Source organism: Macrobrachium nipponense, chromosome 26 (genome assembly GCF_015104395.2).
Source record: "Macrobrachium nipponense isolate FS-2020 chromosome 26, ASM1510439v2, whole genome shotgun sequence".
Lineage (NCBI taxonomy): Eukaryota > Metazoa > Arthropoda > Malacostraca > Decapoda > Palaemonidae > Macrobrachium > Macrobrachium nipponense.
Window position 1 is genome coordinate 74,829,502 of NC_087215.1, and position 16,876 is coordinate 74,846,377.

A 16,876-nucleotide genomic window follows, 5' to 3' on the forward strand; every position below is an offset into this window, starting at 1 on the left:
TATATATATATATAGTATATATATATATATATATATATATATATAAATATACCACCAGTTCTATATAAGGTCCATAAAGCAAAAAAAAAAAAAAAGTCACTGATAAGTTCGTAATTCAACCGCTTTCTGTACAGAAAAGTACGTTTGCAAATCAATCTTCATTAGCCCGTCCATCCCCCTTATGCTCAGATGCTTAAATGGACATGCAATAAATTAAATTTGAATAACGCAGCCTCTTTGATATTTAGTTCCCCACTGGAAGAGTGGATTCCGTACTCTGCTCTCAATCTGGTAGCCCAAGTTCGCTTCCTGAGGTTGTCAGTGCGGAAGCAGAGGAATGTATTTCTGGTGATTAGAAATTCATTTTTCGATGTGGTTTGGATCCCACAATAAGCTGTAGGTTCCTTTGATAAGAAACCTAGCCACGTAAAAAAAAAAAAAAAAAAAAAAAAAAAAAAAACTAATCCTCCTGGCCAGCCCTAGCTAGGAGATATGTTAATCAGCTTAGTGGTCTGGTCAAACTAATGTATATTTAGTTACTTTGATGGTGTTCACCGTAGGGGGATAGTGCCGTCAGTGGACCTCGTGTGGTGCAACCACCTTCGTTCCTTTGACTGTGCCTCCTTTCTTATTCTCTCTCTTCATCTTACAACTGCTTTGAGGTTTTCCTCCTGTTCAGACCTTTTACAGCCAATCTCCATTTCAGCGCTGAATAACCTCATAGGTCCCAGCGCTTGTCCTTTTGCCTGAAGTCTAGAATCATCTCGACTCAACTTTGATGGTGTTCAACGAAGTATCGATGAGGTTTCTGTACAGTTGCATCAAGTCCCTGGGAGATATCTAATCTAGCTAGGTAAAGCTAGGGTTTTACATTGGTTGCTGTCTTACATTAAATAGTTATTTAAAATGACTCCAGTTTCACTCCTTTTCTTTGTTTTGTTTGTGTGGTGTTTTGACGTTGCATGGAACCAGTGGTTATTCAGCAACGGGACCAACGGCTTTACGCGACTCCCGAACCATATGAGAGTGAACTTGTATACTAGAAATACACATCTCTCAAACCTCAATGGAATGGCCGAGAATCGAACTCGCGGCCAACGAGGTGGCACGCCAACGCCATAACGACCACGCCACTGAGGCGCTTCACTCCTTTTCTGTCTTACGCAGTTGAATAGGTACTTCAAGTAGCTCTTACCAAGGTATATACACAGATAAATTGGTATTTTAAACAGACAGACAGAGCGACAACGTCAAATTAGTTATAGGCGCCTTGAGATCATTTGTGAATTAACCCAAACATCGTGACTTAGTAATTTGGTGAAATTCATGATTGAACCAAAAAAGATTAATTTCTTATTAATGGATGAAATTCCTGCTGCCAGAGCATTTTTTTGGGGGGGAAACGCTCTTACGCACCGAATTACACGGTCCTTCCGAAATTGCTTGGAAATCAATGGCATAGAGGTTCACTAACCTCTCGATGCTCTGGACATTGATACGGCATGTCCGCCCTGTGCTTTATTACCTTCCCCTTATCTGTCGTGTCGCATTTCTTTGCCCCTTCATTCTTTCTGCTTCCGGTTCCCCTCAGTTTTCAGTCCTTCCTGAATTTCCTTTGGTTTATTTTTCCGTGGGCTCTAATATATATATATATATATATATATATATATTATATATATATATATATATATATATATATATATATATATATTATATAATTTCATATACACCACAAGGCTAGATGTTATTGTTATATTTAAAGACAACTGTCTTCTCTAAAACGACAATACATATATATATATATATATATATATATATATATATATATATATATATATATATATATATATATATATATATACTGAGCTACAGACCTCGTTGTTCCATTTTATTATTTGATGGATGCGAAGAACTTCATAATTACGATGTTTATAAATAAGTTCCTGGCTATTTCGTTCTGTTTAGGAGCAAGCCGTGTGGTGAATTTTTGTACGAAAACACGCAGGCTACTTCAATATTTAATTCATTTACACGACATGGACATACAGCTTCTAGATATAGCATTTTGGAATTCCAAAGCTGAAGGAATAAACCATCAAAGGCGAGTCACTTGTCCTCCAGAATATGCCCTTGCATAAACAATGTATTTATTAATTATGCAAGGGAACACGTGCATACAAATATTAAAGAAAATCCATTTGCTTTTACTATAAGAGCTTATTAGCTACAGCGCTCTTTTGCTTGTATAGACACGTGTTAACGCAATGAATATTGACAAAAACCCTCAAATGTATTCCAGCAATCCTGCCAGCGTGATTTTATAAGAAAACACGCTCGATAACCTTGCCGCTACGTGGATTCTCCTCCAAGACAATTTAAATGAACTTGAAAGCCGAACTTAAATGTAGAAGTGCATCTTTTTTTCTTGTTAGCTTTGTTTGATTCTATATAAGATCAATTAGTAGGTGCTCAAAGTTTCCATGTCTACACAATAAACTATATAAACAAATAAAAATTTTCCATTTCTTCCTAATGAACACCATATTCTATGGACGCTTGAATTTCAAGTCAGTGGCCCTGTTACCTTGTTCCATATGAATAGGTTTCATCTAATAATGATAATAATAATAGTAATAATAAACAAGGGAACTATTTATGATTATGTAATACATAATCATAAATAGTTCCCTCGATGAAATGAAAATCGTGGGAATGCGTTACCTAACAGTTTCTACAGACTCAGGTACAAAACTTTCATAAAATGGAGTAACCTCAGAAGGAAAAGGCTGAGACAGTGTTGCAACGATAATTATCGTTGATAATTATTATATATATATATATATATATAATATATATATATATATATATATATTTATATATATATATATCCACACACATCTATCCTATTATAATAGGATAGATGTGTGTGGACAAAAGAAAAAAAATGGGATGATAAAGGAAATAGTATTTCATCCAAAGCTGTTATATAATCATCATTATACTAATTGAGTTTATTAATTGTTTCTCAATAGTTATGAATGGACTGTTTTCTAATTTCTTATTAAATAAGAATAAGCAATAAATATCTTAACATCAAGCTCCCGTAAAGAAAGATAGCCGTATGGAATTAGTAAGATCAGCACAGGAAAGGCATGCTACTTTGCGGTGGAAGTAAAATAATTAAAATGAAAAAAATATGACATTCCCAATGTTAATTTGATAGCCTGTCTAAACCATAATTGCGAGTAAAGGCGGCTGTGAATAAAAAAAAGATAGAGGGACGCATGTATGTTTTATCATAGTTTACCTTGAAAATACTTAGCTTTTCACTGTTTTCTGTTGTGCATTGGTACGTTTTCTGTTTAGTAGATATTGTATACTATTCTAAAGTGCACTTGACCTTGTTGACTATTGCCTAAGGTTATGTTAAAGTGAAATAATTGTTTTCCGGAAATAACACGCGCTTTGAAACAAATCACACCGATTTTACACATAAATACTATATATCTAATATATATATATATATATATATATATATATGTATATATATATATATATATTAATATATATTATATATATATATATATATATATATATATATCTGGTCACATCCACCGCCCGGGAGCCGACGAAATTATTATCAACTAAAAATTCTGAGGTAGAGAGAATTAGATATTAAAGGACATTTGTAGCTTAATACGAATGTATATATATATATATATATATATATATATATATATATATATATTATATATATATATATATATATTGATCAGAAAAGGAAACATATAAGGAAACTGTGCGGACGGAAACGTAGTGTCCGTGACGTGCACATACAAAAGGGAGCGGGGTCCCTCTGTGATTGTACTTTCTCGCACCTGCAAATATATATATAATTAAGCGTACAGGATAGATATTTTGATGATAAATATATTGGCGGAAAGGCCGCAAACTGCTCTACATTTTAGTATAGATGTGAAAAGATAGTTACCGTCTTTTGTCCATTTTTTTTTTTTTATGTTTATATAGTATTTCCCGTCATTGTTTTATGGTCTACGTTCATTTCTAAGGGGCTGGTACTTAACACGTCGCCATTTTGCATGTAAACTGGAAGTGTCCGAACCTAGAAGAGTTCGGTAATATTTTCAAGTTTTAACTTTGAGCATGACAGATTTGTAAACTGACTCCGTTGACAAAGAAAGGCGCAGTGGACAAGCCCAAATTAACTGTCGCATGGGTGATCGTAGGAAGGCCATTCGCACCTTACAAACTGTTCCATTGTTTGTGAAATTGTGGATCTGGCCTGCTCTGGCACAAAGCAATGAATATACCGGTACTTATTTAGGCCATGGGGTATATTGCCAAAATGCACTTCATCATTGCATTTATGTTCTCATATAGAAGAATAAGGGTGTTTGTCATGGAGCTAACTTTCGAACTTCTCATCTTTTTGTGTTTTTCTGCTTTTAGATATTAAGTTTTATTTATTTATTTTTCATCAGCCATTTCCCCAAATATGGCCTGGCTACTAAGAAAACAAGAGAAGTCACGGTTAAAGATGAACATGTGTATAATATTTCGTACGCTCAAACACACACACACACACACACATACACACATAAGCCTGTATGCATATACGTTAGGTTTTATTAGGCTACATTTATTCTCTCTCTCTCTCTCTCTCTTTCTCGAGCATCCCCACAAGCAAATCAACTCATGTTTGATCTTCTTTTCACAGCTGTCGGATTTGCACGTGTACATCCTCCCGCAAGACAAATGGATTCCCTTCCGCCGTCTGGCGAGGAACACGGTCGTCGAAGAGACGGTCTCGGCCGGCTTCGTCAGGGTACTACCGGACGTGACGCTGGTTGACCTCCGGCAAGAGCTGACTGGTCAGCTAGGAGACGATGTCCCCGAACATTATGTCTTCATCAAGAGCGTTGGCAGGAATTTTACTCAGGTGATGTACTGGTTATTTTTGTCTATTTTCTGTTGTTATATTTAGGTAATTATACTCTGTTTTTTTCCATCTGTCCACCCGCCTGTGGTGTTTGCGTATGGTAACACTGCGTCCCGGGCTTTAGATAGGTTCGCTATGTGTAAGTTTTAGGTAAATGAAAGGATATCTGGGTGTACATTTGCAACTGAAAATTGTTTCAGTAATGTACTGTATGCAAATTACACTGTTAATATTCAAAATAAAATACTGTTGTTATTGTTGAAAGTGAAAATGTTACTATTTAAAACCCCGGGACGCACTGTTACCATACGAAAACACCACAGGCGGGTGGACAGAGGGGAAAAAAAACAGTATAGTAATGATTCTGTTTGGGTTTTTTATTGGATTCTTCAATTACATCTTTTTCACTGTGGTAAGTAATCATTTCTTAACCTTTTATTTAACTTCTATATATAATTCGGGTAGTCAGTGATGCTAGAGTCTTGTGTGAAATTCCGCCAATATTGTCTTTCCTGTGGAAATATGAAAATAAATAAATATAAACCTGCTTGACGATAACAGGACAAAAAGGCTAAACTCTTTCTTGTATCTTGTATGGATTAGAGTCGCTTTTGTGAGGAATTTTTTCTTTCATTTCCTATCGGACTTCTAAGCTTTTCAGTTGGAAAAACCTGCAAAAATATTGGCACTAACGATATTGTGGCCAAAAGGTTATAAGAAACTTTTTTTTTTACAATGAAATAAGAAAGTCGTCGAATCAGCTGCGATATGCATCGACTGCATCTTGCTTTTTTATATATAAAACGACTGGTACACGAGAGAGAGAGAGAGAGAGAGAGAGAGAGAAGAGAGCGAGGCGAGAGAGAAGAGAGACGACATCAGGAAACAAACGCAAAGTCATATACGTCATAGAGATAGAGAGAGAGAGAGAGAGAGAGAGAAAGAGAGAGTCCTAATACTTCAGAAACAACACAAAGTCATTTATCACAGAGAGAGAGAGAGAGAGAGAGAGAGAGAGAGAGATCGCATGCGAGTTGCTACAATTGGTTAAGCTGCTATTATAAACTCCACGTAGGTATTATAAATACTGCGCATATAAAACGACTACAGTTTCAGTTGTGACAGTTTTTTTTTTCCTTTATGCTTAAGAGTCAGCACCCTTTGAAAAACTTCTGCACATCTAATTCCAATCAAAATTCACATCTCGTCATCAGTGTCATGATACACCTCTCGTATATTCTACACCTGGATTCATTCTTGTTGTCATTCATATCTTTAGCGTTGAGACAACGATGTGGCTTATTTTTTTGTTATATGTACAGAATGTGAATTTTATATATGTGTATGTATAGTCTGTTTGATTTGTACTTACGTGAATGAAAGTGTGTAACCATGACAATAAGTCTTGACTGAACAGTTTGGTCATGTGTGACAAGACCAAATGAGAGTAAAGCTAATAACGATATTCTTTATTCATTAGAGTTCTATAGAACTGATATCAGTCATAACAAAACACACATCAGCAGCAACGAACACGTAACAAAGACAGCAGCAGCCAAAGGGACATGTTCAACAATAATCTCGTGTCTTCAAAAAAAAAAAAAAAAAAAAAAAGTTGTTGCTTTTTAGAACTGTATGGTGATGAAAACTGCAGTTGCACGCTAATAAAAGAGAGAGAGAGAGAGAGAGAGAGAGAGAGAGAGAGAGAGAGAGAGAGAGAGTTACTGCATTTGGGTAAGCTGTTATTACAGACTCCACGTAGCTCTAAGTATTGCCCCGTGGTTGGGGGTGGGAGTCACGCGATGCACTGTGGTAAGCATTGCTTGGGGTTCTAGCTGCAACCCCTTCCATTCCTTTTACTGTACCTCCGTTCATATTCTCTTTCTTCCATCTTACTTCTCATCCCTCACATAAAAATGGTTCATAGTGCCACTGCGAGGATTTGTTCCTGTCACACTCTTTACTCCCAGTTTCTCTTTCACCGCTGAGTGACGTCGTAGGTCCCAGCGCTTGGACTTAGCCTAAATTGACGTTCCATTTAACAAATATTGCGGATAATAAAACAACGACTATTTTGTTTTGTAATAGAGATAATTTACTTGATGGTCTTTGAAAAGGTTGCTGCATATGTAATTAGTGTCTTGATATACATCTCTTAGGATATTCAGTGCTCTATTCTTTCTAGCTACGAGTATTCTTTAGTCTTGAGATATATCGATGTCACTTATTTATTATTTGTGCGCAGAGAGTGATTCCGTTTTATTTATGAGTACGAACACATGTGCGTACAGTCTGTCTGTCCAGATTACGTTTAAGTGTGCGATCTTGGCAAAAAGTGTTGGTAGCACAGTTTGGTCATATGTGGAAAGAGGAAGCAGGCTGAGTTGAATAGCAATCGCCTTTACTTTATTAAATTTATATAGAATTAATATTAGGAATAACAGAAACATCCGAGAAACTACCCAGAAAGGTGTCCGTTGCCTTTCCAACAGAAAGCTGCTGTCTCGTGCTGTTTCATGTTAATGAGAGAGAGAGAGAGAGAGAGAGAGAGAGAGAGAGAGAGAGAGAGAGAGAGAGAGGTCACCTATGTCACGGTAGACTTCTCTTGAAAGGGCTCCTGGTATCCAAGATCCTTTAAATATACTCTTGAGTATATTCAAAGGGCCTTGCTGGTATAGGTAAAGGAATCCTTACATCTAACTCGTATCACAATTATCTCTCGTGCAAACAAAATATTTCTAAGAAAATGACTTGTTGTTGTATAAATGGCTCACGTCTTTTGTTTATAAGATTAGTAAATTCAAGAAGACTCGATTTCTAAAGGATATCTGGAACACCTGAAAACTGAAATTGTTTTTGGGGCTTGTGCTGTTTCATGACGACATTTTTATACTTTCATTTTCTTTGTGAGGAATTATGCTTATATACTTGATAGTTTTAATATTTTTAGTACCATACGCTGCAGAGCATAAATCTAGAATGAAATCCCATATAACTAAACACTTTCTTCAAACGAATAAGAAATTCAAAAAGATAATATTGTCCTTTTATCGCGTTGTGTTCTAACGCTGCTTCCTCCCAGGGCTGGGATGTGACACAGGGTCCACAAGATGTATGATTGCAGGTATACTAGTGTTTACAGCCATCAATTAGGCAGCTATTTTTAGAGACAGTTCTGAGACAATGGACAAAGATACTAATTTCGTGGGACGTAGGCTGAGTTGTAGATTAAAACACGAGATCCAGTTTAGGACTCGTTGCTAGCGATTGCATTGGACGAATCTCTCCTGGACGAAAAAATAAATAAGAAGATTTTAAAGCTTAGGAAATGAATCTTCCTTTCGTGAGGTCGGGATAGAGAAATCCCTCCCCCCCCCAACCCCCACCCGCTCGACCTCGTGCTGGAGCAAGACCTCTAAAAGAGGAGAGGATTACATAGGGGCAAGACCTCTGTCCTTCCGAAAAATGCTGAAAATTGCAACGCACATTTTCGAGCCCGCATTGATAGGGAGTGGGTGACAATGAGGCCTCCAGAAGCCGACAGAATGCTTTAATAAAATCCACTGAATGTAGATCACTTATTCTGGTGTTTTATCATGATATGCTTTGTCAGAAAAGAACAAACAAATTGACACATGTTTGTATATGAGAGAGGACGCGCTTCTCATCAGAATTAATAACATTGCGATGGTGAAATATTCGATGTATTGCCAGAGAAGAAAAAAACAGTGCAAGTTTGAACTAATCGTCTATATAAGATAGACGATGTAGAAATAATACTGATAATTATATTGACGAAATAACTCGAGAAGAAAGTAGAGGAACTGGTATAAAGGTATGACTGGTTTCCTTGCAAAATTTGCATTTTGCAAAATACGATGATACAAGAAGATTAAGTGTTATCAGCATTCGGGTTCGACTGATTAAGAAATTGAAAAAAAAAACATTTTAAAAATAAAAGTGATAAATTTATTCATTGTAAGGATAAAAATAGTACTGGTATAGAAGTAAACTTAAAAAAATAATAAGAATAATGATACCGAGAACAATGTCCACAAAAACAACCCGACAGAAAACGTACAAACAAGTGAAAGAAAACGGGGGAGAAGGGCAGCTTTCAAGTCGCAGCAATGAATGAAGAGCTAAATCGATAATATGCGCTCGCTCCCTGCTTCTCAAGCTGATCAGTGGCGTCTCTAATGCTGCTGAAGGTCTCAGGTATGTCTTAGCTTCTTCTTCGTCTTCTTCTTCTTCCTCGTCTTCTTCTTCTTCTGCCTTCGTCACGCACGATTGCGTGTCGCCCTCTCTCCTCACGGCTCGCTCCCTTGACTCCGCAGTACAGCGGTGCGTTTGGAGGACCGGAAGGATTCGGATCTTCCTACGCTGCTAATTATTTGATGACCTATAAAAGCCTCGTGTGAAGCCACAACAGCCAGCTACGGTGAATTACCACTGTGAATTCCTCTATCCCCAGGGTTCTGTTTTTATTGCGGTTCCCTGTGGGACCGGAGGAATGTCTCAATCGTGGACGGAACGTAACAGTTATCGATCAAGACTCGGGATTATTTAAAAGTGCAGTAGTTCTGTCTCTGGTTTATTGCTGAATTTCGTTCATGCTGATTTTTGTAATACGTTCATTGCGATCTTGCTAATTATTAGCGATGATCGTACATTCATTTATAAAATTATACTGGATCTCTCTCTCTCTCTCTCTCTCTCTCTCTCTCTCTCTCTCTCTCTCTCTCTCTCTCTCTCTCCATGCTGGAAGGTTTCCCTTGACCCTGACCCTGCCGTGCATAATCGTCGCGATTTCCTTTCTTTCATTTTTATATATATTTTTTTGCCTCCTCCTCCTCCTCCTCCTCCTCCTCCTCCTCCTCCTCCTCCTCCTCCTCCTCCTCCTCCTCCTCCTAATCCCTAATTTGTGATCTAATCCCCCCCGTTTCACTTTCTCCTTTTTCCTCCGCCGACGACAAAATTGAAAGCGTTTTATCTTTTGATGTCCATTTTTGGTTTTCTGAAGAGAAAACTATCGAGATGGCTTTGTGTGTCCAACCTCACTTTTTCTGTCCGCCCTCAGATCTTTAAAACTACTGAGGCTAGAGGGCTGCAAATTGGTATGTTAACCATCCACCCTTCAATCATCAATCATACCAATTTGCAGCCCTCTAGCCTCAGTAGTTTGTATTTTATTTAAGGTTATTGTTATCCCTAATCGTCCGTCTGGCACCACTGTAGGTGCTAACAACACAGGCCACCACCGTGCTATGGCCGAAAGTTTCATTGACTGCAGCTAAGTTTAATGATTCGTGGCTGATATTCTCATGCAGAACTATGCGCTGTACAGGAAACTCGATCGCGGCTGCCCGAGAAACTTGGGAGCATTTTTTGCCTTGTTTTTGTTCATAGAAGGTAAGACACCGAAACAGAATTTTGGTCATCCTAATAAGCGAATCTTGATTGATTTGTTTATCTTTCAGTGCGTCGCCCCCTTTTTATTTTCTTTCTTTTTTCTTTACAGGAAAATTCTTGTCTACTAATATTTTCTGGAATCACTTCTGAAATGTTATACATCATAACAGAGACAGGAATTCATTTTCTCTCTCTGCTTCGATGTTTTACGAGAGTTTCCATTGACTTCAGTTTTATTCTCATCCCGCATCGTCTATACTTTGTATTTTTCCATCTGTCCACCCGCCTGTGGTGTTTGCGTATGGTAACACTGCGTCCCGGGCTTTAGATAGTTACGCTATGTGTAAGTTTTAGGTAAATAAAAGGATATCTGGGTGTTAATTTGCAACTGAAAAGTGTTTTAATAATCTACTGTATGCTAATTACACTGTTAATATTCGAAATAGGATATTATTATAATTGTTGAATGTAAGGTTAATGCAACTACCTAAAGCCCGGGATGCAGTGTTACCATACGCAAACACCACAGGCGGGTGGACAGATGGAAAAAAACCGAGTATAGTGTTGACAATCCGCTCACTCGTCTTTCTTCATAACTACTACCACTTGAGTTCCCTCATCAACACCCTCTCCAAGTTCTCGGTCACCATATTCTTTCATGATCCACGTCACACTCTCACGAGAAGAAGCGATATGTAAACAATAGTGTCTCGCTATGTCAGTTCTACTCGTAATCGATTTTGATGTATTATTACCAGCTGCTTTCTTCAATTAAACACTATAGAGTTTTAAGGTGAATCTGATGTCTTTCCATTCTGGGTTTATGAGTTTTTATTTGCATGGTCTTCATTTTGTTCGATCTGCCAAACTGCTTCTTAAATCCCAGCTCCCACAATGATAAAAAAAAAGGTAAAAAAATTAGCCGAATTCGGTGCAATCGAGTTTTCTGTACAGCGTATAATGCTGTATGAAACTTTCAGCGACAGCCCGGCGGTGGCCCATGTTGGCATTTATAGCGGCGACACGCACGATCATGGCTACCTGTAACCTTCGCTAAAATAAAAACCACAGAGTCTAGGGGTCTGCAATTTTGTATGCTTGATGATTGGAGGGTAGATGATCAGCATACCAATTTGCAGCCCTCTAACCTAGGCAGCTTTTAAGATCTGACAAAAAGCCATCCCAATAGTCCTCTTTTACAGAAAACTAAGAATTCCCTACGTTTTATACTTCCACAATCCATCATAAACATTCCTGTTGCTTTTCTTAAATCACAACGCTTTCTGAATGCAATTCTTTTATTCCCACGTATCGCAAACATTCCTGGAGCCAATTTTTATTCCCCTTTCTTCTTGCGTGTCGTTCCTTTGCAGCAAGAATTTCTCTTGTCATCATTCGCAGTTGGATTTCTGAAACGTTTCGCTTTCGAGGTAATTGTTCTGATGCGTTCACGTTTTCTTACTGCTTACAATTTGTTTATTCCCGTAGAGTCCCGTGACATTTTTTTAAACACAAATTGATCCTTTTGATATTATTAGTAGTAGTATGATAATGTAAATGAGTAAAAATACACTTTTATTATTATTGTCATTTATAACAATTATGGAAATAATACTAGATTATTTACGTGTGACTCGCGAATCATAAACGTTTTAAACTGAATGATCGAATTGGAAGGTCACTTTTATCAGAAAGAGAGAGATGTTGGTCCCTTTACAACACAAGGCTACCAAAAATCAGAACAAATGAAAATAAGGTTATATAAACATGAAATACAATGAAGTTCTTCTTTTCTTGGAAATTAAGGAATTTCCAAGAAAAATATACCACTTTCCCACCACTCATGCACGCTTCGATTTTCCACAGCTACGTAATCTACAGAAATCAGCATGTCATACAGCTTGCTTGTGTCTGTAATTTCAGTGGAGCTTTTATTATTATTATTATTATTATTATTATTATTATTATTATTATTATTATTATTATTATTATTTTATTTTAACGAGACATGACAGAAGCCTAAAAGGACAAATTTTCCAAAAGTTTTCCACCACTGTAAATAGAAGACTCATTTCCCGTAGGGGCGTAGTGCCGTCAGTTCACCTCACGCCGTACACTGTATGCATTACTTAAGGTTCTATGCAGCGTCCCATCGGTAACCCTAACTGCAACCCCTTTCATTCCTTTTACTGTGCCTCCGTTCATATTCTTGCTCTTCCACCCTAATTTTTACTCTCACAGTGCAACTGTAGTTTTCCTCGTATTATACATTTAGAATATTTCTACTTTCAATTTCCCTTTCAGCGGTGAATGGCCTCATAGGTCCCAGCGCTGGACCTTTGGCCTAAATTCTGTATTCCATTCCATTCCATTCCATTCCAATAGAAGACCAGTTTTATGGGAAATGAAAAAATTTAAAGAAGAAAGAATATAACACTACGAAGTCGGTAGCAATTGTGCCATTAGGAAAAAACAGCAATAGAATAGCAATGTAGTAGTTGCAACATGAGTTGTACAATAACTGAGTTTTAAAACAGGTAACAGTATTCAAATGTTATTCCGTGGGTCAGAAACTTTACAAGCTGAATTATCGCACTGAGATGTCGGTGTTGAGAGAGAGAGAGAGAGAGAGAGAGATAGAGAGAGAGAGAGAGAGAGAGAGAGAGAGAGAGAGAGCTGTTGTTTACCTTGTGTGCGTGTGTCCTCAGTCCGCTGGAAATCGTCGTACTCAATGTCAGCAGCAATTATTCCAGTAACATCAAAGAAGAAGAGACGATTTTGAAATCATGCAAATGTCGTCGCCATTATTCTCGTTTCCTTTCCCCCCCTCGATCTTCCGTCGAATGGTCTCTCTCTCTCTCTCTCTCTCTCTCTCTCTCTCTCTCTCTCTCTCTCTCTCTCTCCTTTTGCAGTCCTTCTTGACTGACTCCATTAAGATGATCTCAGGGCTGTCACGGTCAGTTGCTAGAAGCCAGAGATTTTGATTTTCGGGGATGTGGTCCTAATAAGTTTCTCTGATCTGTATAGGGTACGTGGAGTCGCCGAAACAGTGCAGTTGCTGTTTATGCAGTGTTTTGAATAATAATAATAATGATAATAGTAATAATTTCCACTTGCTTTCATATATTTTCCTGAAAGCAGCTACCCTTTCTAACCCACTCTGCAATGAGGTTGTCGTTGCGTTTTCCATAGGTTGACAACCTGTAATATTTAGCGTTCTATATATATATATATATATATATATATATATATATATATATATATATATATATATATATATATACGTGTGTATGTATACTTACATACTATATGTATGTACAGGCACGCGTATTGGTTAGTTTAACAATAAACTGTCTTCTCGTTTACTTAATTTGTGGGTATTTGAATTTGAACGTATGTTTATGGGATTGGATGTGTCGTAGGTATTGAGACAGTTTGAAATAAGATCCAATTGGTGGTTGTCCCATAATTTCGATTATTTCTTGGAAGAACAATGTACGTTCCATGCTACAGGGTGTCTTTGAGTTGGCTTCTGATTCTCTGTTGGCTCAACGGAGAATTTAAGAGACTAGGAACTGATTAATCAATCAGACATTAGTGATTGTCTTTTGAGTACAGTTCATGATCTCTTTTATTCTCCTTTGACACCGTCACCATTTTTTTTTTCTCATTTCCGCTCCCATCTTTCGTTTGCCGACTAAAATCAAACTGAAAGGTTTCATTTGCCCTTCTTTGTCTCTCCCTCATAAAAAGTGGAAATTATTACACAAGTAAATAAGCCAGTTGAAAATTTCATAATATATTTTAGGCTGTCATCTCGTGAGCACGTTATTTGACATGTTTAAACGTCATGCATCGAATAATATGTTTTTTTTCTACAAAATATTAATCCCCATAACTCATTAAGTTTGTGTACCAAGAGCACGAACAAGCACGAATTTCGGTGTGATCCTTTTGCTTGGAGAATATAGGCTACTTGGTGTATAATGTCTGGTGGGAAGGTACTGAAAGTTACCATAAATTGCAGATGTGTTATTGGGATTCATTTTTATAGTAGGCCTAGAAATATCGTGAAGGGTTTACTCTCTGATGAAAATCCTAGCATGCTTTATAGTTTTCTGCCAAGCATGTTGAATCATTAACTGCCAAGAATAGCATTCTCGTGGGAGGAATCAAAATGTGGAGATTATAGCAGGTAGGATCGTAGTAACCTATGCAACTGCGGAAAGTCGAATTGTTAAATGACAGTAGTTTTCATATAACATGAGGTATGCTAGATATTGCAGTATCTTACTGTATTGTTGGTTTGCCCCCAACCCTTGGAAATAATAATAATAATGATAACCGTAAAATCTAATCCAACGTGAAAGTTATATGGCTTCAAAATGCTCCAAAATGCCCATAAAGTTCCAAAAATCAAAGGCTTACAGCGGCCCCCCTCATAGCCCCAGCTGATAGGGCTCACTTCGCTTGCCACCCCACCCATACCGTAATTTCTACCCCCCCCCCCCCCCCCCAACCTCTTCAAAGAAAAATCTGAAATGACGCCTCTGTGACAGAGGTAACGCTTCTTCTTATTCTTTTAGAACCTTTCATAACTGCCATGAAAACTTTTACTCGAATGTTGATTCCTAGAACAAAATAGAAGAAGAGCGCTGAGCGCAGTGTGGCTCTCTCTCACCAAACGGTCGAAAAGTCTTCGACTTCATAATAATGCGTCATAATGAGACCCGAAAGATGTCGGTGTACGAGCAGGTGGAAGTTTCATTAAAAAAGGTGACCCTTCATCTGGTAGGCGCAGCAGTGGGCCATGAATATTGTGATGGGGCGTCCCGTTGCGTGATTCTGTGAGATGCCTATATACTCGGGAGGGGAGAAGCGCTCATACCTATACAGCTTGCATGTTAAAGTAGCCCCGTGGGGAATTCGAACGCTGGTCTGGGTTATTGACCGAATTGCAGAAGAAGAGGGGAAAGTTGTGTTCGTGAAATTGGGGGGAAAATGTCTTTGATGAACATTTGACTTTATATTTATCCAGAGTAAAGTTGGGATACTTAGGTAGCGCTTGGCGTTTGGCCTAAATTCTATATTTTATTCTATTATATTTCGCTTGGGCCTTGGCATGTGTTATTAACATTATTGCACCTGCAGTGAATGACATTACTACACCTGCAGTGAATGTATCTGTATCTGCTCGTCAGCAAAACGCGCTAACAAATGAACATCGCCTCCTGCATTTCAGGTGAAGCCCCACCAAGAGCAGATGGTGAAGGCCAAGAACTTCCTGCCGCCCCACGCCGAGGAACCCGAGATCCACATCATGGAGCTGAGCGAGGAGCTCCTCCGCTACGCCCCCAGCCTCTCGAACCTCCTGGCGTCGGACACGGAGCTGTCCGAGTCCTTCGGTCCTTCGAGGCTCACCCAGCGCGAGACCTACGCCAGGGCGGAGAATCTGAGGAGCTGGGCGGAGAACGCCGAGGGGAAGTGGGAGGGGCCGTCTTCCGACGTCAACGGGGATTCCTTGAGTGCGCCTGGCATCAAGGCAACTGGTGAGTCGTGATGTCTTGATACCATGTGGTTGCCATAATGTATAATGCCTGGTCTTTGGAGACGGGGGGCGGCCGTCCCATTGTGGAAAGAATAACTTACTGAAATGGTCGACCATGAATAGATAGATAGATAGAAGTTTATTGACCGCAACATATACAGTTGTTGAAATGACGAGCTCTTGATTATGGTCCAACTAAAGTATATAAAAATTCACATATAAATCTTTAGAAAAAAATCTAAACTAGAACACTAGAGACCATGTTATATAATATTTGCAGCATTTTAATTTTTACAATTAACACTTTAAATGCAATAACCATTTAAGCAGAACCTTAACTACTACAACTTTAATTGCATGAAACTAAATATACTCTAGAAAAAATAAAAAATTTATGCATACATTAGTTGGGGGAGGGGTCCCATTATGGTAAGAATAACATACGTAAATGGTCGACCATACGTTCATATTGTTTTGTGTCCCAGTGAATATAAAGTAAGCAAATTCTGGGAAAGAAAATGTGATTAGGGTCATTGAAAAAAGAAACCCACAAGATTACCGAGTATAACTTGACCCAGTCTGACCACCTTCACATTTCTTGAGAAAGGGCCACATGTAGGACATGAAAGCACTCGAGTTTTAAGTGAAATACTATGCAAAGACTTACCAGTAAACAAGTTATACTCAGTAATCTTGTGGGTTTCTTTTTCCATCTGCAGAAGAAGACTGAAAGAAGTTTTTTTTGGTTTATTAGGGTCATTGGCAAGGATTTTTAGGATAAGGGTCTTCTATGGTATTCAGAGTAACAGTGAACTCTGTTCTGATAGAAAAAAAAAGTCCCATACTTGTGACTGTTTTTTTAATCTACTTTTGTAAAGATAACAAAACTGCATCGACTTATACACGACAAAGTGAATCTACACGACAAAGTGAATTTAGACTCCAAGATTATATGT

The 16,876-nt window shown here is 38.0% G+C and overlaps 1 protein-coding gene across 1 annotated transcript in view; it reads left to right on the forward strand.

Moving 5' to 3' along the window:
- The window catches only part of LOC135200444 (high mobility group nucleosome-binding domain-containing protein 5-like), a 73,829-nt gene that overhangs the window by 56,151 nt on the left and 802 nt on the right, over positions 1–16,876 (forward strand). The window contains exons 3-4 of the mRNA XM_064229082.1: positions 4,739–4,960; positions 15,615–15,921. Coding sequence (XP_064085152.1) covers positions 4,739–4,960; positions 15,615–15,921 — 529 coding nt within the window. The remainder of the gene's footprint in view (positions 1–4,738; positions 4,961–15,614; positions 15,922–16,876) is intronic.